General features: G+C 33.2%; 3 protein-coding genes across 3 annotated transcripts; 2 read left to right on the top strand and 1 right to left on the bottom strand.

Moving 5' to 3' along the window:
• Positions 1–7,939, bottom strand: HELRODRAFT_193633 (hypothetical protein; the record flags this gene model as incomplete). Its single annotated transcript, XM_009028498.1, has 16 exons — positions 1–1,314; positions 1,545–1,730; positions 1,972–2,271; positions 2,374–2,450; positions 2,558–2,806; positions 3,300–3,516; positions 3,653–3,774; positions 4,594–4,711; positions 4,939–5,096; positions 5,338–5,465; positions 5,677–5,810; positions 5,899–6,003; positions 6,224–6,324; positions 6,675–6,741; positions 7,197–7,292; positions 7,884–7,939. The coding sequence occupies 16 exons, from the start codon at positions 7,937–7,939 to the stop codon at positions 810–812; spliced, it is 2,619 nt and encodes an 872-aa protein (XP_009026746.1). The 3' UTR covers positions 1–809.
• On the top strand, positions 7,782–12,197 carry HELRODRAFT_114837 (hypothetical protein; the record flags this gene model as incomplete). The annotated part of the gene is made up of 9 exons (XM_009028499.1): positions 7,782–7,927; positions 8,122–8,346; positions 9,068–9,588; positions 9,723–9,866; positions 10,066–10,301; positions 10,830–11,027; positions 11,304–11,598; positions 11,727–11,906; positions 12,022–12,197. The coding sequence occupies exons 3-9, from the start codon at positions 9,132–9,134 to the stop codon at positions 12,195–12,197; spliced, it is 1,686 nt and encodes a 561-aa protein (XP_009026747.1). The 5' UTR covers positions 7,782–7,927; positions 8,122–8,346; positions 9,068–9,131.
• A 1,870-nt stretch (positions 12,198–14,067) lies between these two features.
• HELRODRAFT_179678 (hypothetical protein) lies at positions 14,068–15,182 on the top strand (the record flags this gene model as incomplete). Its single annotated transcript, XM_009028500.1, has 4 exons — positions 14,068–14,173; positions 14,505–14,620; positions 14,762–14,832; positions 15,008–15,182. The coding sequence occupies 4 exons, from the start codon at positions 14,068–14,070 to the stop codon at positions 15,180–15,182; spliced, it is 468 nt and encodes a 155-aa protein (XP_009026748.1).
• Positions 15,183–23,250: the final 8,068 nt, after the last annotated feature.

A 23,250-nucleotide genomic window follows, 5' to 3' on the forward strand; every position in this document is an offset into this window, starting at 1 on the left:
TAAGAAGAGTAACAGATGTTCTTATCAGCTTCAATCATTCATCAAATAAATATTTATTTATTATTTCAATCCATTAATCAATCACAAATTGGGAAAGTTTACAAATTCAATAATTATAACTAGAAAAATCATAATAATAATAAATTATAATTATAAAATAATTTAACGATTAGTTAAATAGAAATTTATAAATATTATAAGTTTAAGAATATCCCTCTCTCTTCTCTCTCTCTCTTTCTTTCTCTCTCTCTCTCTCTCTATATATATATATATATATATACAAATAAGTATCAGTACAGTACAATACATTGGGTATAAATTGAGTAATTAATACAAATACCAGAAAGTTATTTTGCATTGTTTTGTGATTATGTACAACATATGTATTTCAATCGAGACGAACATCACACACACAAGCACGCACACAAATAAACGGTGAATGGATGAATGAGTGAATGAGTGAGTGAATGAATGAATAACTGAGAGGAGATTTAAAATGAATGAATTAACATTTAAATAATTTAAATTATGTGCAATGAACAAAGAAATAAACAAAGAAATAAACTAATAAAGAGATTGTACAACAGTTTTATATCAGACAGAACAATGTTACATTTTTATAGAAACAATTCATTAATCAACCAACGAATTATTAAAATGCCACTCAATCAATCAACCAATCAATGAATATACATTAGAACAATAAATAACTAACTTTTAACTCGATGATTAGTAAATCATCGAAGACAGAAATAATAGAAGACTAAACAAATTAATTTGTTCACAAAAAACCGGCCAATAAAAATTAACTATGTCATTCGTTCGGGCCAATCAGACACGCGATATTTGGGGCAGGTTCCCTCGCATAATTTCTCCAGCCAGATATCGAAATTATGAAGAAAGTCGTATTTCAGACAATCGCCTCTGCCATCGTCCCCGGCGTTCACAAAATGTTCCAACTTCGCCAGCCTGCCGTTCAACTGCTTCCTCAAACTATCACCACCATCGTCGTCGTCGGCGTCATCTTCACTGTCACCATCGTTTTGGAATCCTAAAAAGCCAGCCGCGCTGACGTCACCAACATCATCATTGGTAGTAGCAGCAAAAGAACGGCCAGCCGACCAGAACACGTGATAACATTTCTGCCAGGCATTCAAAACAAACACCATTCCGGAGAGAAGGAGTTCGACGGTCCGGTGAGGGAATTCCAGAATTTGGTTTTCCGGGATGACGTCACTTCCGGCAATCTTCATGCACCAGGAGATGTGCGGTCGTGTGAGGCGGAGGTAAGAGAATTTGAACCTGTAGTGTGGGCTGTCGAGTGATTGGAAAGTTGGAGGGAGATGATGGTGATGACAATAAAAAAGATGATGATGATGGTGAACGAGGAAGAAGATGATGACGACGATGCTGAGATTATGAATGATGATGATGAGAAACAACAGAAAACCAAAGAACATAGAGCAGCAGCAGCAGCAGCAGCAACAACACGAAAACATCATCGGCATACATAATCATTAGACACATCAACAACAACAACCAACCTAGAATAAGCAGCAACGACATCCTTGAACTTCGCCAACAACCTCTTCTGGTTGGCTGTTGTAACATCTTCCGCGACAAACACAACAACCAATCGCCACCCTCGACCACTGGACAGCAGCAGCCTCTCGTAACTCGATCCATTCAACTCCTCGATGGCCGCTTCCTTATTTCCATGCTGATGGTTGCTATGGTGGTTGTGATGGTTGCTATGGTGGTTGTGATGGTTGCTATGGTGATTGGTGTAGAGATGAGCGGATATAAAATACAATGAGATAATATAAAAAAAGCGCCAAATAAATGGTGAAAGCAATGAAAAAGCTGAAAAACACATTGAGAGTACTTTGAAAATTGTTCATAGCCGCCATTTAAACACTTGTCAACTTTCAATCGCAGCTACAGAATGAAAACAAATAGCTAAAAACGAACTTCATATAATTCTTGCTACTCGAGTTTTCATCATCACCAGGACTGCTACGACCGCCATCATTATTATTATTACTAACATTATTACGATCATTTGTACTGCCAAAGTTATAATTATCATTATTATTTTTGTTATTATGTTTGTTAACGTCGTCCCACTTCCGAGTGTTATCTTGTCGATATTTATATCTTTGGTTGTTTCGGCCGGAACCCCCAAGCGTCGACATGACCTTCGTTATCAGGATGACTGAGATCACGAAGACGGCAGTCATCATGAACATCACTATCATCATCTCATCTTGGCTGGGGGATGAGAATGAATGAATGAATGAACGAACGAATCAAACAACCAATCAGTCAATTAATTATTCAGCCAGCCAGCCAGCAGCCAGTCAATCGACCAACCTGATATGCACAGTGATATAGTCCCAACCATCTTGAATGAACTCAATGCACATGTACACGTATCTCATTATGATACCCTTCAATCATTCAATTGTATCATCATCACATCATCATCCTCATCATTATTCATCAATTATGACATCATCAAGGCATCATCGTCATCATCATCATCGACAACAACAACCTCAGATGACTCATCGGCGACATCGATCTGTTGCTTCCAAGTCCACTTCCACAAGCTCGACGACGACGCCACTGGCGACAACAACCTCTCAACGAAACTATCAAGAGCTTCAATGCCGCCATCATCCTCAACACTACCACCGTTATTATTATTATTATTGTTGTTGTTAACTGGTACATCCCTTTTCCAGCCAGCCGGCAGTATAGTGTATCTGGTGTCTTTATTGGCTCTCCTATGCATCGCCAGTATCTGAAGTGTCACATTGATACAAATTAAATTGATGACAGTAATTATTTATTTGAACCATCAATGCATTCATTCATTCATTCATTCATTCATTCATTCATTCATTCATTCATTCAATCATTCATTCAATCATTCATTCATTTATTCAATCATTCATTCATTCATTCAATCATTCATTCAATCATTCATTCAATCATTCATTCATTCATTCAATCATTCATTCATTCATTCATTCATTCAATCATTCATTCAATCAATCAATCATTCATTCATTCATTCAATCATTCATTCATTCAATCATTCATTCATTCATTCAATCATTCATTCATTCAATCAATCATTCATTCATTCAATCATTCATTCATTCAATCATTCATTCATTCATTCAATCATTTATTCAGTCGTTCGTTCACTTTTTCATCGTTCATTCAGTCAATCAATTTATACACTGAAATACTTTTCCATCAATCAGCACTTCATTCATCCTTTAATAAACCTTCCTCCTATCATTATCCTCAGGTCCTTCACCATTGGAAACGATGGAGACCAGTTGACTTTGCACATCGGCGTACAGGTAGCCGAAGTTGATGGCGACGCCGCTGCTGCTGCTAGATGCCACCTTTGGTTGCAAGTTCTTAATGGAATATTGCTGGAATGACGTCGCAAAGTTCTCGTAATCGGAACTGTCTTTTAGGAGGAGTAGTATGCAGTATCTGTCGTTGGAGTTATCATGTTGTTGTTCAGTGTTTATATGCCGTTGTTGCTCTATATATGAACATACAGGTGACCAAACAAATGAACAAACAAACAAATGAACAAACAAATGAACAAACAAACAAATGAACAAACTTCTTAAGATTAGTAACAGGACAAACGTGATCGAATGTTTGCTTGTTTTTTATTCTAGGAACTAAGGGGAACTTGTTGGATTCAATCATCTCCTTCATCATCTTGTGGCTGATTTCAGACATCTGTTTCGTTATCGTCGTCATCGTCATCTTAATCATAGTCGTCGTCATCATCTTCATCATCGTCAACATCACTATTATCATCGGCTAGAAATAGATTGAAGAACTCAACCAACTTCAACCTCATTTTTAACAGACTGAATCAGAGGACAGGAACTAAATTTATTTCATTTCATTCAAAATTGATAAATTAAAACCAAAAAATATAATTTAACGACAAATGCATTGATTAAAACAAAATTGCTCTGTGACTTGTTCAATAATTGTACGCCTATAACGATGAACGAACATTTCTCTATAATGGTCATCAAAAACGACTTCAAAAAAGGTTTCTCTCAATTTTTCAACTGTTTTTATTTTATTTTCGCAACAATTTGTTGTTAGCATTAAGGCTAAAATGAATTTTTCGTGTTTTAAATTAGAGTGAATGAAAAAATCTACGAAGCCAATTCGGTGCTCTGCGAATCAGCCGAACGAGTCGTTGTATCACGTACTTCTAAATCAAGATCAGAGATGCTTAATTTGCCTGCGGTTAGTTACACACGCACGCACGCACGTTGAAAAGGGTTAACGCCTTATTCAGAAGTGTTTATACTTCAGTTTTTAGTTGTGAAAGTACTTATTCAAACTTTTTTCAACTTAAATATTCTCCATAATCATAGATCCGGTTTTTACTGAATCTTCAGAATTGGAATCTTTCAGGATCTCAGGATTCTGAGTAGGTAGCGTTCCTACTGTCAACATCAACATCCTTGTCGTCGTCAACATCAGTTACATCATCATCATCATCATCAACAACATCATCATCGTCGTCATCCTCACAGTAAATTGATTGACAGGTTCTAGCTCCTCCCCCTCTTTAAATATCAGCATGTTCTCCTGGCCTCTCACTATTTTGTGCTTTCGTAGGAATGACTGCACTGCATGGTCCCTGGGAATGCTGATGATGATGACGACGATGAAGTGGTGATGATGATGAAGTGGTGATGATGACGTTGTTTTTAGAAAATTTAGATAATAACGATGATAATGACGGTGATTGATTCAATATAACATTGAATTTTAAGAATTTAAAACAATATCTGCATCAAAACGTCAACAACATCGCCATCACCATCGTCATCATCATCGTCATTAAAAACTTCATCACGAAAATAAATGACCAACTTATCGATGTTGAGGTAGGCAGAGCTGATGAACTCCTTGTAAGCGAACGTGGCCACGACGAACCTCAAACACATCTGCTTCCTGTTGTCAAGCATGACGACCTTCACCTTGCTATCTGATTGGTCCAACAAGAAGGAGGTCAGCGAATCAGCTGTCAGCTGTGTCGGTGTGAAATAATTTTAAAAATTTGATTTCAAAACATGACAGCCAACTGACTGACAAATCAACCAATCCAGTCATTCAATTGATCCATCAATTCAGTCAATTAAACAATCAATCACACAATAAATTAATCAATCAGTTAACCAGGCAACCAACCAACCGACCAACCGACCAACCAACCAGTTTAACACCATTTTTAGGGAAGAGATCCTTAATGAACTCCCTGAAACTCTTGACCTCAAAGTTTTTGTTGAACTTGATGAGTTTTCTGTTGATGACGACGGTGATGCTTGGCACGCTCCTCAACATCAACTGTCGACTCAGGCTGGGGTTGCTGTTTGCATTCATCGTGCCAATGCCTAATCCTGATTTGAATCAATGAAAATTGTAAATAGTTTGATAAAATTTTTTGATCGTTGGCAGAGATGTAAGGATGATTTGTTTGATGAAGAAATGTTTTTACTACTACCGCCATTGTTATCACTCAATCTAATCGTCTCGTTTACTCCAATCAAAGACAACAAACTCACATAAACCAATTCAAACTAAAAATAATACAGAACCTGACCTACTAACCTAACTTTTCAAGGTCAAGGACGAATTGTTGCCAAACCTGGGCGACCTCCATGCACTTGAAGCAGAAGTCAGTGTAGGCGTAGATGAAGAATGGTTTATGGGTACTCTCTGGTAGGATCACACTCTCGTACATCCTAATTTAACGGATTTAGAATAGTGAAAAGTAAGTATGACAGCATTTTCGCTCGTGGGTTTCTATAGGAAAGTGTAGTAAAAACCAACCAGGAGTTGATTTTGTATTTGCTGTATAGGTCTGAGTTTCCATTGTCTTGGAAGTTGAAATGGAATGGACCTCCCTGGCCAAAATGGAAAGTGAAACCTTCGAACCTTTCAGAGGGGAATTCAGATTTTTAAATTTGATAAAAATTATAAATTGAAAGATTCAAAATTTAAACATACCAAATGGGTCAATCAATTCAGCTTTATTAAATTATAAAAATGTCTTTAAATGCTTACTACAACCAGCAGTAACAATAGCAACAATAAAAATAATAATTATTATTGCAACAACAGTAATAATAATAATAATAAATATAATTATTCTTACCCTCCCCCGCCGAAAGGATTTCGATGATGTCTCTCCTGGGCGTTGGAGCTCGTGGTCCCAAATTTATCGTATTCTTCTCGTTTGTCTTCATCACTTAATGTCTGATAGTGCATAAATTATGATAATTAATTATAATTACAATTACAATTCACTTTTTAAATAATACCACTAATCATTAATGATGGTAAGATTATCATTGTTATTTTGCATAAGATGTGAATGAATGAATGGTTGGTTGAATGAATGAATGAATGAATGAATGAATGAATGAATGAGCACAGGAGAGAGAGATAGTGATATAGAACGAGATAGTAATGACAGGAAGAAAAGAAAACGAATAATTACTCAAAGAAAGAAAATAAGATTAGAGATTAGATGGGAAAGAAAGAGATAGTTGTGATGAAAAATTAGGGAAAGAAACAATTGAACTGAATGATCAAGCAAGCCACACCTCATAAGCCTCATTTATTTTCATAAATTTCTCATTTGCATCAGGGCTTTTGTTTTTGTCTGGATGCCTGCAAAGAAAAATACAATGTGAATATGTATTTATATATGCATGTATAGCATCTATTTTTTATGTAACAACAAGTCAATGTGTGTGGTTATTGATACATCTTAATTATTACTTTTTTAAAGTGATTGTATTATTTTACTAAATCTTAATTTAATTTAATGTTGGATAATCAATCAACTTATTAAGCATGCATTCACACCCATCCCATTTAGCTCCCAACCTAAACCTAGCTCAATCAGTTGAATTTAAAAAATTAAAATGAAACAATTTTATTTTATTGAAACACAATCAAAAGTTTTTTTCATGTTTCATCCATCCATGAATTATTCATTTATTTACTCATCAATCATTTGTAGTGAAATATTTTAAGATTTATTTTTGAAATTAGTGATAAATTAATTAATTTAATTAGTACAAATTGAAAAAAGCAACTAATAAAATATAAATAAAATAAACCATTCCTTGGCCAGTTGCTTGTAGGCCTGCTTGATGTCTCTAGCCGAAGCCGACCGATCAACTCCTAAAATGCCGTACAGATCTTCCTCGCAAAAGCTTTTGTAAAATGAGAAATTAATGAAAAATAAAGTTAAAAATGAAAAATTCATCGCACAACACAGAAATTATGGAGAAAACTTTAAAGATTAATTCGGTTTGAGAATGTTTAAAAATGAATCGCGGTTGATAATGTAATTAAATATAATTGTCAAACGTTTCATTTTAAGGATAAAGTTATCTAGTTTGATATGTTTTAAATGTAAAAATCCTTTAAAAACTAAATTTGACATATACTTTTTTAATTAAATTACTATTTAAATTATTTCCTAACAGTCATTAAACTGAGAAATAATGCAAATAACATAAGAGCCTAAAATAGCTATGTTAAAATTTAAAAAACTTGCTCAAAATTTATTTTAAAAACACATTTTATATTTAAAAAATGTCTAAAATAAATATATTGTATTTCAAATTTATTAAAGTTTTTCATCATTCTTTCCATACAATTGATACTTGTTTCGTAAAGCTCCAACTTGCTGGTTTCGGTTTTGATTTAAAATATTTTCACTTTTGAATTTTAATGTTCCTTGTTTCTATTTTTCACTAATTTCCTAATTTATGTTTTTGGGACTGCCTTTTTTGGCTAACAGATGATGTGCGATGTTTTTCACGCGTCTCCATTTGCCACAACGGTATATTTTCATTTTGGTTTGTTGCTTTTTTATTTTATTTTAATTAAATATGTTGCAATTATTTAAAATTCAACAGCTACACTTACTTACTTTTTATTTTATTTTTACTACAAGTTTGAACTTTGAGTTTTTTATTTCTAACTGCACATTTTTAAATATTATTTTGTAATCATTAAAACTCAACAAACAAACAGATATCAATAAAAAAGCTAATCATTGATTAGTGAATACTAATTAGTTACTGTCTGGATTGTACTAGTGACAGCTCTAATCCCGTCTGAAATCAAATGATTTGACTTACTAACCACCAAAATGCCGGTCCAAGCGTGGTTATGTATTGTATGTGTCACCAAAAACATCTATGTACATCAATAAATAAAGAAGTTTCTTTCTGTTTTGTGCCTTTTCATATTTCACAGGTACTAATTATTATTATTATAAATAATTAAATAAATAAATAAATGTATGTGTATGAATGTGTGTGTGTATTTGTATCTGTTTGTGTTTGTTGTGTGTGATAATAACTACTGATGGTTTTGCATTTGCATATGCAATTATATGTCTAACTGTATGTTTAAAATGATATATAAATATATGTATATATATATATTTATAGATAGATATAGATATACAAAATTTATATATCTCTAGTGGTCTAGACAGACCTGTATACACACAAAAACATGAATATATATATATATATATATATATATATACAAACTTTTTTGTTAGAGTATTAGTACTTGTACTTTGAACACTCTCAAAATAATTAACAGGTTAAACACTTTTGAATCACACACACACATTCCCTCACTCACTCACACACACACACACACACACACACACACATATATATATATATATATATATATATATATATGTATGTGTGTGTGTTATATATCTTATATATATACATATATATATATATATATATATATATATATATATATACATATATGTATAATTTAATTAACAATGAATGCATCCACATTTGATATTAATGATTTTTATTTAGTTCATTCAACCTTACTTAAAACCATCAAAACATTTCTTGCATACATTCGTTGTATATTTATGTTCTATATATCATTTTAATAGTTTTGAGATTAGATTTGAATTCATGGTTTTTTTCACATACAGATTTTAGCTGGCAAAAGTTTTTTCTTTATAACATCTATTAGCAACAACATCAGTAACAGCAACGATGATAGCAACAACAACATCAGCCATAACAACTGCAACAACAACAACAACAGCAGTGACAGATTCTGCTACTCAGTTATCAAGCAACAACAACAACAACAACAGCTGTTTGCACCACAACAACCATCTGAATGAGGACAAACATGAAACAGAAACCAGTAGCAACACTGCTAACAACCACAACAGCTGCAACTCTGATGTCAACATCCACATTAACAACATTCTGGACTCCAAGGAAATTCCGCCTAATTCCCTAATCAGTAGAAACATGGACCCCCCCGATGGCGGCTGGGGATGGGTGATTGTGGCTGCTTCTTTTTATTGTTGTGGTATAGTTGATGGTTTTGCATCAGTTGTAGGTGTCTTGCTTCCACGTTTAGTTGAACATTTCGTCGATTCAAATCATTCACAAGTGGCTCTGGTTGGATCCCTCTATGCTGGCATGTTCCTCATGTCAGGTCTGCTGCTGCTGCTGCTTTGGGTGTCGTTGTTGTTGTTGTCAGTAAGAAAACATTGACGGTGATGATGAGGACGATGATGATGATGATGTTGTCGATGATGATGATGATGATTACACGATACACTCACACAGGCATAGTAGCCAGTAGCTTCATAGCTTACCTGGGTTGCCGACGGACGACGATCATTGGAACTGTCATCGCAACAATCTCAATACTGCTCAGCACTACTGCCACTAATATCTATGTTTTTATATTGTTCTTTGGTGTTATTGGGGGTTGGTTGCATTTTTTTAACGAAGATTTATTATCTGTATTATCATATTGTTCTTCTAGTGCTACTGAAAGTTAGAGTTTTAATTTTGTCTTCAACTTTAATGGAGTTCCTTGAGATGTTTGTTAAGATACTTTTATGTGATCCACCATCATCATCATCAACATCATCATTATCACCGCAATCAACATCATCACCACCAGGTTTCGGCATCGGCCTGATCTATTCACCAGCCTCTGTCATGGTGAACTACTACTTCTTGCACCGGCGAGGGACAGCCAATGGGGTTGCTTGTGCTGGGGCCGGTGCCGGCATTCTCATTTTGTCTCCACTGGCCGATTTTCTGTCAAATCATTACGGGTGGAAGGGGTGTCTGTGGATTATGGCCGGGCTGGGATTGCAATGCGCCGTCTGTGGAGCCCTTATGAGACCGTTAAAAGTTGAATTAATTCAAACAAGGAATGCCCAAGGTGATGATGTGGGCATCTTGGAGGAGGAGGAAAAAGATGATGAAGATAATTTGGGATATAATGAGTTCAGGTGCCAAGATGGCATTGGATACAGCGTTAATGGATCCATCCATTCTCTTGAGAATCAAATCAAACAGGAAACTTTTGATTCATTAAAAATATCAAATGAAGTTTTTCCGAAGTTGGATGTGATCATCGAGAAGGAAGAGCTGAAGTTGAAAGAGAACAAAATAGTGGCTGGAGTTCAGAATTTAATTTCGAACAAACTCATCAAATCTTACGACATCAGTGATGATAAGACGAAATGGAGACCCAAAAAATTTTTCATGAAACAGAAGGGAAACGCGGCATCGCTGTCGAACTCCGAACTGACCACATGGACGACCATTCCTCCAGAATCATCAGCACCGGTCCCATCTTCTCTTGATTCGTCATCGCCTACCCCCTCCCAACAACCACCCACATCTTCTCTCGCCCGGCCCCCCATCCCCGGCCAGCCATCTAGACGAAATCGGGGAATTAGTGAATCGTTCATTACGGTCGACCATGCTTTCGTGCAGTTGCTGAACAAGAAACACAGTGAGGCCACATCTGGCAGTCGTCTGATGAGGTCTCATTCGAGGATGGTCGTTCTGAATCCTCTGAATAGGTTGGATGCATTTTATACTGGCAGCATATCTTCCCTCCATCGACTCGTGGGGTCCAGTAGGAATGTCCAGGCCATAATCAGGGATGGGACTCTCCCCGGAAATAGGGATGTGACTCAGGTGATGCTCTGGATTATGAAATGATCTGTTACAATTGTTATGGAATCTTTAAATGTATTTTATTGTATATTAAAGTTATTTCATTTTTTGCTTTTACCATAGATCAATCACGTTTTAATGTTGAATGCAACATTTCAGATGCTGTCTTCATGCTCAAAAGACGGTCTTTCGACAGTTCTGCAGACATCACAGCAACACCTGCAGTCTCACAAGAACAGCATTAGTAATAGTTCACAGCTTCAGTTGCAACACCAAAAGACTGCAGCGACTATACAAGACTCGAATAACATCTCGGCGACAGACATGAGAAACAAATGCCTTTCAACTTTAAGTCGATTCTTCGACATCCGTCTGTTCTCGAGTGCCTCATTCCTCATCATCAACGTCAGCTGCATATTCATACAACTTGCTTTCTTCGTCCCCATACTCTTTCTAACTGATTATGCTCAAAAGTTAGGATTCAGTGCAAATCAAGGAGCGCTGCTTCTATCAATTCTAGGTCCCTTTTGACGTTGTTGGCTAAGTGATTGCTCTTAATCATGATGTCGTTGTTGTTGTTGATGGTGTTGTTGTCGCGTGACTGTTTATAATATTTTTAAAAGTTCTTAAAAATTGTAATTTCTCAAGGTGGGAGCAACATGATTGGCCGAGCATTTGGCGGCATACTTGCCTCGATAAGTTTTGTAAACATTCTACACCTCAACTGTTTGAGTTTGATCGTCGCTGGCTCTTTGACTGCTATGTTGTCTATGTTCACCTCCTTCAATTTTTTGCTATTCTATGCTATTTCGTTCGGGTTTTTTGTCGGTTCGTTCTTTTCTACCGTTTATTTTTTTTAGTTTTCTTTATTATTTTCATATTTTCCGCGTAATTAAGTTAAAAAATATGAAAATAAAATGAAATAAACATTTCATACAAACAGCATTCTTCATTCCACTGACACCGATGTTTTTAGTGAAATATCTGGGACTTGAGAACCTCACTAATTCATTTGGCATGCTCTGCCTAATTAAGGGAGTGGCCACCATGGTTGGACCCCCCATTGCTGGTTGGATTGCTGCCTATTTGTTGATGCTTCGTAATTGGAAAAGTGTTTGAACGAACGGTCGAATAATAAATAAATAAAAGGCTGATTAGTTGATGTTTTTGTTATGCAATGAATGTTTGGATAAATAAAGTATTGATTAAACTGGTGAATGAATGAATGATTGATTGATTGTATAAATTAATAAATGAACGAATTATATTCGTACAGGTTCTTTGTACCAGCACTATGAATCCTATAATGAAACATTTTATTTCGGCGGATCTATGTTCATTCTTGCTGGTATTTCTTTCTATTCTTTGGCCTTAACGAGCAGATCTCTGAAATTATTGGCCAGAGAATGTGTTTGCATCGTCAGGAATGGGGGTGTAGTTGTAGATTAGATTTACCTATTTCTATTTTTTTATTTTTCCGTCTTTCTAGAAGCATCATTTTGTGTCATTCTTATTAGTTTAGTAGTGCCGCTGGATTTAAGTTAGTATATTTTACTACAATGCCATTGCATAATTTTAAATTTAATTATAATATATTAATAATTTGTGATACTACTATTTATATGTCTGACGTTCTTATATGTTCATTTGACGTTTCATTGCGAGAATTTTTTTGAAATATTATCGCCAGGTTTAGGTTATACAGCTAGTTACCATTACCATTGTTTGATATGTAATTAACATTTTTTCTGTATTCAATCAATCAATCTTTCATTCAATCTTTCATCCAATCTTCCATTCATCTATCCATTTATTTAATATGCAGTTATTCATATTTAGTATTTTATTTTCAGTTTATCGGGTTTTTAGCCTAACTTCACACAAGTATAGTGATGGTCGCGAATTTTTGTCTTTGGCATGTATTTCACTGAGAATAATTCCATAATGCGTATTGCATGCACTAGAAAAGTTAGGGAAACTTGACGGTGTTTGGGAGCAGCTGTATCTGTTTGGCATATTATATATATGTCTATATCTTGTTACATTGATTTTAAGTTTATTCAATGAAATTTCTTACTTAAAATGTGATAATATGTATTTAATTTAGTTGAATTTATTATAAAATGTTATTGATGATAAATAGTGATAAATATACAAAAACCTAACCATACCTCAAGCTCATTTTATTGATTAGTGTTCATCGATTTTTGTATTCGTGTTTGTTTGGGACCAGGTGTTCTTCATTCATCATTGCTAACATTATCACAGATACATTCTGTAATGTTAACTCTCTTTACCTAACATGTTTGCTTATTGTTAGTGTTTAATAACTTTTATAAGTTTAATCTATTCTATAGGCATTTTAATGTACCTTTTAGACATGTTTTGTTAACTTTTTAATATTATTTCTTCGAAAATAATTTGATTTTTTTTTTTGTTATATAAATGTAAAAAATGGTAGAATAGAAATTGTTCTATGAAATGACGGAAACTTAATTCAAAATATATATATATTGAATTTTTGATAAAGTTTACGTTACGTAACTTTACTTTTTTACATTTTCATCAAATAGTTGGATAAAAGATACAAATAAGTTATTAAAATAAAGAGATTAATCCTTTACTGATATTTTTGGTAGGTGTCTTCATAACAGTTAGCCATTCTATAATTCATTGAATGTTATATAGCACTTATTCATTAGATAATTGTGTATATTTACGCTAACGAATGAGATAATAACGTAGAATTATGTGTCCGGTTATATATAACTTTTTAAAAAATGCGTGTTGTTTATTGTTCCTTGTTTAAACCATGTTAAATTTCTCTAGTGCGTTTTTCATTGTGCTGAAATCGTATCTGAATTTTTTAGGAAATATGTAGAAATAAATGAAATAATTGTGAAGTTTATTAGTTTTCTGATAATTTATCTCGATATTTAATGATGAATAATTTGTTTATAACAAAATCGGCATTTGAATTAGAGTGGTGATGGAGCTTTATGGTGAGGTGAACTACGACGAAATGTTAAATTACTTCCATACTCGACTGCGTAACGTCATTTTGTTTCAGGGTTGGGAGACTTACAACGCTCCAGGTTTGCAATTTTGAAGATTTTTTCACTTCAAATTTATTTTTCATAAAATTTCATTTAGACTGATAATTTTGTTTGTTAAGTTTGGTAATATTTAGGCGATTTGTCTTGCAAATGATTTCAAAAATTCACTCCATCTCTTGAAACTTTCATTGCTTTATTGGTTTTACATTTCTTTATAAATTATATCGATGCATCAATCATCTATATAACGTGTAAATTATACATAAAACGTCCATACAAAATGTATCTAGCTATATAAGATATAACCTCTACATTGTACTTTATAACATCCGTCTGTTTAATGATTTGTATTTTTCATTGAAACTTTCAGATGTGGTGCTTGCTTGTGTGTTTGCCTTTGTTGTAGCTATAATATTTGAAGTTGTACAGAGCGTGAAGGAATGTTATGCCAAGAAGTGCTACAAGTGGAAGCTTATTGAACGAACAGTTAAGTTGTTATGGCTTTCTTTGTAATATTTACTTGAAAAAATTTAATTCATTCGGAAAAATAAGCATCTATTTGATTCTTAAATATCGTAATAATGTCAGTTATTGTTTAAAAATTGAATTTAAATTTTGAATCGCAAGGAGCGTTTTAAAGATGAATCGAACGATTATGGAGGAGTAGACAGAGCACAAACTGAAAGTACAAAAGCATGGTGAGTGCGGTAAACATCATTTCTAGCATTTATATCCATTAATTTGGTTCTTATTTTGAACTCGTTTAACTGTGGACATAATGTTTTTTTTTTGAATGATGATTAGTTTATTGCTAGCATCAAATGTGCACTTTAATTTTCTCGATTCAAAATATTTCTTTCGTATATATGACAGTTCGAGTCCATTCACGAGGTCTAACCTGATTAAAACAATCCTCTACACGATCCACAGCAGTCTGGGCATTCTCATTATGTTAATTTACATGACTTTCAATACCTACTTGTGCCTGGCAATCATCTTGGGGAAGGCTGTGGGATTTTTTTTTCTAAACGACACTGATTTCTACTAATTAGTGATTTTTGAGATTATTTAAAATCAAAGTTTTGTTGATTATTTTAGTTTAAACACATCTGCCAATTTTATTTTTTTATTTTAAGTTTTGAGTTGTAAAGATCTTACTTAGTCTTTCAGTTTTTATAAACTCTGCAAATGAATTAATTCGTGACCCGAATTGCCGCAATTTTTTCGAATTATTATCTATTTATATGCATCTTCAAATAAATTTACACTAACTAATTTATACTCTGTTGAATAAATTTGTGTTATATTAAATTTGAAATTAAATGTCAGATTCATATTATATTTAAAAAAATTAGATTAGATTAAAGAAATTTGCCTCAAGCTATTGCTGAACATTATAGGCTAACAGATTAACAAATTTCGTTCAACGTATCTATTTAGGCTAATTCAACAGAAGTTTTATAAAAATTTAATAAAAATGAAAGCACTTTCTTATAGAAGTTTGAACCCGCTATTATATTCTGTTATCAAATCTCAGACAACCGTTAAACTTTTTTTATCGAATTTGTTTCTATTGAAATGGTTTTCCAGCATAATACCGAAAAACACTTTAAATTAGTTAAAAAATTAAGGTTGAAATATGGCTTGAAATGTCGTGCGTTCGTACTGTTAGTGAAAAGCGTGATTAAAGGCTTTCATTTTAAAGAATTTCTTACGTTTATCTGGTGAAATCCGCTAAATTTTGCTCATATCGGTCTCACTTTATACAAAACCTTCATTGTTAGACAAAATTAGAGTATACAAAACAAGGGGAGGCCTATTTACCAGCATACAACACCCTCTTATGGGTTGAAGCAGGGATATGCAAAGAACCTCAATTTTTTCAACTTTTAATTATTTTCAGTAATGTCTCCCCTTGCTCCAAACTAGAATAATAGGACTTATCGATCAATTCGATCTATCGGTCGGGCTATTTGTCGTGCTTGGATTGTTGGCTTACGAAATTGCATGGATTTTAACGAGCAAGCTAAATGAAATATTTACTTGATTTAATATGCTTAAAACATTGTAGTAATTTTATTTAATTTTAAAAATGATAAATAGAATTATGTATTATTAAATTATTTTTGTTAATTTGAATATAAAAATTGCTTTTGGTCCGGTGAAATCCGGTGGCTTACTTAAGCCGAAGGTTGGCTTAGTAGGATTGAACTATAGTCAACCTTTTTTTTACACTATTCGATCATGTTAAAAATTGGTTTGCTTATGAAATAAACGGCCTAAATAAATCAAAATTGTTATTTGAACAACTATCTTCATTATATTCAATGAATATTTTACATTCTACTGGTGCTCATAAGAAACTGGCTGCTGAAATCATACGTTGGCTTACGGCAGTGGCTTACAGGGTTTCATAGAACTCTTACGATAGCACTTTTTTGTACAAATAATGCTTTAAATAAATCAATATTTTCATATCACAATTATTTTTGTCAGTATAAATATAGAAATTGCTTTTGTCAGGTGAAAAACAGTAGCTTACTGAAGACGTAGGTTGGCTTAATCGGATTTTTTCTCATGTATACAATAGGCTATGAGATAAATCAATCAAACAATCAGTCGGTCGGTCAGCCAGCCAGCCAGTCTGTCAGTCAATCAATCAACCAACCGATCAATCAACCGATCAATCAACCGATCAATCAATCAACTAAATTGAATGAACCAAATAAACAAAAATAAAAACAAAAATAAATAAAAAAAATTTGCAAGGCCTGTTCAAACTCGAACAAACAGTTAACCGTACAGATCTACAAACAATTTCGAGATTTTAGTAAAGAAAGAAAAACACAGTAGTTGCTTTTATTTGAATTCATTCAAAAATGAAAAGTGACGGTTAATTAAAATTTTAAAATGTCAATTTTTTTTTAAATTCGTATTTTAAATAAACAAATATAACAAAATATCGACCGATAAAAATAATTATTATCCATTATTATTATTATCATACACACTCCTTAGAAGTTCTGGAAGGATAATAAACCACGTAACATGAACATTTAGTAAGAACAGTTCACAACATATCATAATGACTAAATCAACATACTAAACAGAAATAATTTATACATGCATATATACAAAGTAAATCAAGAAATATCCAAAAACTATATAACCAATTTAAAAAAAACTAGAAACCAGTCAACATTTAATGAATAAATAAATAGACATTATTAAAAAGATTGTTCAAAAAGGTACAATTTAAGGCGACGACGAGAATGAAATGTAGTTTGTTTTGTTGGAGTGGTGTTGTGAAGCGAAAACAAACACATCACACAAAACTAGTAAGAAGTCGCAAGAATAGTAGTCAGTCACCTACCTATAATAAAATTACTCTCAGGGCCCTAGCTTACTTATAAACATTGACTCAACTCACTTACCTACAAATTTGTATTTCTCGTTTTAGATGTTTCAAGTATTTTATTTAACATATTTTAGCCTTTTTATTTTACTTGAAGCTTTTTAACTAATGTTAAGCCCTAGCCTACCTACAAATGTTTAACTCATCTCAGTCCCTAACTTACCTATGAATTAAATTAAAGCTCGGTTCACGGTAAAGAAAATATAAAGTTGAAGAGAAACATAGCAACAACGACACCGAATGAATGGATGTTGTGTATGTATGTGTTGTATTGATGTGTGTGTATGTAAATGTGCGGGCGCGCACTCTTCAGAAACTTCACTCACTACCGACGAACCTCCATTGCACCGACCATCATCTGACACGCATCGATGGAATGAATTTGACCGGATACTGAAAAATAAATTGAAAAAAAAAATTAATTCACTAAAATAAAAACCAAGCAATTGGAGAAAATAGGCAACTTATCTTTTTGAGATAACACTCAATCTTTGTTCAAATTCGAGTACTTTCAAAGGTACAATGAGATAAAAACAAATTTACCTTACCATACTTCAAAAATCGTCGTTGTTGTTTTCTTCGATTTGTCATCGGAACGATCATCATGAGACCACCATCTGAAACGTGCTGATGCCCACCACAGCCCACCTCTCATCATTCTGTAGACAAGTTTTTATTAATTAGCGAAGTAGTAAATCAAGAAACAAAGGAACGAACGAATTAATCATTAACTGAATGATTGAACGATTGGTTGAATGAATAAATTAACTAATTAATTAATCAACCAATGATTTAATGAATGAATAGAATGAATCAATGAATAAATTAACTGAGGAATAATTTGAAAGATAGTGATAAAATGAATGAATGAATGAGAAAAATAAAAAAAAAAAACTAAATCATACTTCAAAAACCGTCGTTGTTGTTATCTTCGAATTGTAATCGGAACGATCATCATGAGACCTCCATCTGAAACGTGCTGATGCCCACCACAGCCCACCTCTCATCATTCTGTAGACATTTTTTTAATAGCGTATTAGTAAATCAAGGAACAAAGGAACGATTGAATAAATGATTAACTGAATGATTGAATAATTGGTTGAATGAATGAGTGAATGAATGAATGAATTAATAAATCAATGATTCAATTAATGAATAGAATGAATTAACGAATCAATTAATAGAAGAATAATTTAAAAGGTTGAGTGATAAAATGAACGAATGAGAAAAATAAAAAACGAAACTACTAAACCTTACTTCAAAAATCGTCGTTACTGTACTTTCCATTGCACCGACCACCACCATCTGGTCGGCACACAAAATACCATCCGAACTTCAGAGTGTCAGTCGAACAGCCAACGAGCTGATTCTTTCTACACCACCATCATCATATGTAAATCATCATGAAACCTCCATTTAAAACGTGCTGACTCCCACCACTGCCCACCTTTCATCATTCTGTAAACAAAATTTTTTTATTTGCGTAGTAGTAAATGAATGTCAGAATCTTAGAAGCAAAAAAAATTAAATTATAAAATGAAAATAATGGCAAATAAATAAAATTTTAAAATAATAAAGTAAGTAAAATGTAAAAAAAACTTACCGTCGTCCATTCGACAAAGGCAGAATGTTGAGTGCCTGCGTTGTCCTCCAAAACTGGTGCCAGTCCTCCTCGAGATTGTTGTTGAAACACAGCCCGTGTTGATGGAGAAAGATAGAGAAAGAGTAGATTCTCATCAGAAAGCTTAGCGGTGCCTGCATCTCAAAATGTTTAATAAAAATAATCCTATCTACCTATTCAATTACCTTAACTAATCTATATTAAATTGTTAATGGTACGATAGTCGAAAGTCCCCCTTCCTTCTCCCTCCTTGCACAGAGGCTCACCGACAGCCAGGGCACCGGATAGTAAACCATTGCCGTGCGGATAGTAGACTATTGCCGTGCGGATAGTAAACCATTTGCCGTCCGGAAGCCGTGCGGGTAGTAGACTATGGCCATGCCGCATGGTAAATCATTACCGTGCAGATAGTAAACCATTGCCGTCCGGATAGTAAACCATTGCCGGTTCACCACTGGCCACCAAGGCTTACCTCTGACAAGAGACTTTGAAATCCAGAGTCAATCGGCTATCGTACCCTCAACTTACCTATTCATTACAATTAAGCCCTAGCTTACTTAAAATTACAAAACTCAAGAGCCCAATTCATTTAGCCAATCGGCACCCACCCCACCACCTACGTAATGCCTTGGGCTCCAACTTAGTAATAATAATATAAAACTTAAACCCTAAATCTATTAATGAGTATGTGTTACAACGTAGCCTTAACCTACCTATTCATTACATTACGGTCCTAGCTTACTTAAAATTACAAAACTCAAGAGCCCAATTCATTTAGCCAATCGGCGCCCACCCCACCACCTACGTAATGCCTTGGGCTCCAACATAATAATAATAATGTAAAACTTATATTAGCCTACCTATCGATACACTTACGGCGTTTTAATTTACATTACAAGATTGTTCCTAGAATTACATTATTGCCCTTAATTACCTATAAAATTAAATTACTCTCAACCTTAGTAATAATAAATTAGAATGTGTAATGAAAATAAAATTACGCTCAAATACTAACATATGTGTTTATGTATGTATTTGTGTGTGTGTGTAATACGCTGACGCGTGTAATGTTGGTGCAAGAAAAAATAGAAGCGATAAACTTACACGCCTACCTATTTAACTACATTAGTGTTGGATGCTTCTTATCTATCCTACCTACAATTAAAATTATGCCTATCTAACCTACCTATATAGCTACTTAATGTATTTGCGTGTGTGTGTGTGTGTGTGTGCGTGTGAGCATTCTTACTTAGTTAAATTACATAGAAAAACAGAGAAAAAAGAATAAAACGTATCCCGGCCAGGCGTGTGTTCTTTGCCACTGAATGAACGAACGTAGCCTGACATCTTCCACGATGAATTCCTTTGGAAGCTTCAACCTGAATAAAATGGAAGAAATGGAAAAATCTTATTTATTTGACTAATTTAAATGAAAATAGAAAAACGAGCCGCGGTGAAACCCGTCGGAAAAGCCAGCCAACTTGCAAACAAAAGAACCGCAAAGAAACCGTAAAACGTACCCCAGCAGGACGTGCATTCTTTGCCATGGAATGAACGAACGTAGCGTGACATCACAACGATTCTGATCGTCCACGATGAACTCCTCTGGATGCTTCAACCTGGATAAATGAACCTGAAAAACCTAAATGAATGGTAAAATCTTATTTATTCAATTTAAATAAAAATAACCGCAAAGAAACCGACCGGTCGGCAAAGAAAAGAGAAAAGAAGAGCAAAGAAAGGTATCTATATAGGATTTATGCTCTATATAACTCTATATAACTCTATATAACTCTATATAACTCTATATAACTCTATATAACTCTATATAACTCTATATAACTCTATATAACTCTATATAACTCTATATAACTCTATATAACTCTATATAACTCTATATAACTCTATATAACTCTATATAACTCTATATAACTCTATATAACTCTATATAACTCTATATAACTCTATATAACTCTATATAACTCTATATAACTCTATATAACTCTATATAACTCTATATAACTCTATATAACTCTATATAACTCTATATAACTCTATATAACTCTATATAACTCTATATAACTCTATATAACTCTATATAACTCTATATAACTCTATATAACTCTATATAACTCTATATAACTCTATATAACTCTATATAACTCTATATAACTCTATATAACCATGCATACTACCACATTCAATCAATAAAAATTCCACTAAAACCAGGAACTACCGCGTACCTGCTGAATGTATGATGTGAAACAAAACAAAAAAAAACACAAAACAAAAATCATACCACCAAGTAGAGCAAAAGAATAGGAGTCCCTAACCTACCTATGTAACTAAATTACCTTATGCCCTAGCCTACCTATATAATAAATTAATTTTTACCTCACCTACCTATGCTTCATTAACTTAACTCAAGACTCATGAAGAAAGATAAAAAGGAGTAAAACAGAACATAAAATACTACCACACAAACAAACATGATATATGTATGTATGTATGAGCAACCGCTAAAGAACCCACCTAAAATATAAAAAAATACAACATACAAACACACAAACCACAGACATGCAAACTCTATATAACTCTATATAACTCTATATAACTCTATATAAAATAAAATTAAATAAAAATAAATAAATTAAAAAAATATAAATATAAAAAAATGAGATCAGGCACTCCGACTCGAGCGAGGCAGAAATGCCTGATCTGATTTCAACGTTTTTCAGCTCCTATTTATACTCGTTTCAACCATACATTTTCATCATTTCAATCATTCACATCAGTAAAAAACTTATTTAATGTATGTACTACACTATTATACAGTCTTAACCAAAATGCTAACCGTACTAAATTGAAGTCATCGAACGAACGCCTTCGAAACTTTCTGGTTGGCTGGTTGAATCTGCTATATTGCTTTTCATATAAACATAATCTAATATAATATAATTTAATTATTTGTATACATGGATTCCAGTCACTTTATATATATATATATATAATAAAAATTCATTATAAAAGCAACAGTAATTAGTGCTATATATGTAAGCACGCAGCTCAAATTTTTCGGGGAGAATTCAAAATTGTTTGAGACCACACCTTGCTTAACATCCAATTCCAAGCCGAGCCAAGCCAAGCTGAGCCAATATGCATTAATTCATTATAAAAAACAACAGTAGCCATTACCATATATGTACGCACGCAGTTCAAATTTTTCGGGGAGAATTCAAAATAGTTTAAGACCACACCTTGCTTAACATCCGATTCCAAGCCGAGCCAAGCCAAGCTGAGCCAATATGCATAGATTTATAAGCGCTTTTATATTAAAATTTTGCTCGCTTTTTAAACGAATATCCCAATATAACAAATTCTCCATCCTATTTTAACTTTCTTTGATGCTTTTTAATCAGTCAGGTCACAAAAATCATTAGTGATATCGCAATGAAATCAATTTGAAATTTTTTTTAATTATTGATAAAATTTTTAAATTGTTGATAAAAATAACTAGTATATATAGTGTAGTAAAACGTTTAAAATTTTCTGAGAGAATTTAAAATAATTTGAGACTACACCATAACACAATTTGAATGTGTAAATACAACATTATAAATGTATTATAACTACATGTCTATTCCTTTATTTAGTTCTGCCTGTGTATATTTTGTCAAATTTATTTGTTAGGAATTGAATATAACCTTTATACCGGCTGATTAACTACCATGCAGTAGAATAACTACTGTTGACACCATTTCCTCCAACAATTTCGCAACGAATTGCCCATACCATATGATTAGAATAAACTCTTTCAATCAATGTTTAAATTTTTATAGTCATTTATTCTTTCGTTTTTGTTTCTGTACTAATTTTCGTGTCAGATACAATAATTTAGTTTTTAATTAAATTTTTATTTTCGTAGCTATACACAAACATGCCTACCTGTTGCATTTAAAAATTTCATTAATAATTTTATTAATGGTTTATTTTCAAATTAACTTCACACTAAAATAAATGTAACAATATCCCTATACTCGTTGAATAGAACTATTTTGTTTTACAATTACATATATTTTA

The sequence above is a fragment of the Helobdella robusta genome (assembly GCF_000326865.2).
Source record: "Helobdella robusta unplaced genomic scaffold HELROscaffold_56, whole genome shotgun sequence".
Classification (NCBI taxonomy): domain Eukaryota; kingdom Metazoa; phylum Annelida; class Clitellata; order Rhynchobdellida; family Glossiphoniidae; genus Helobdella; species Helobdella robusta.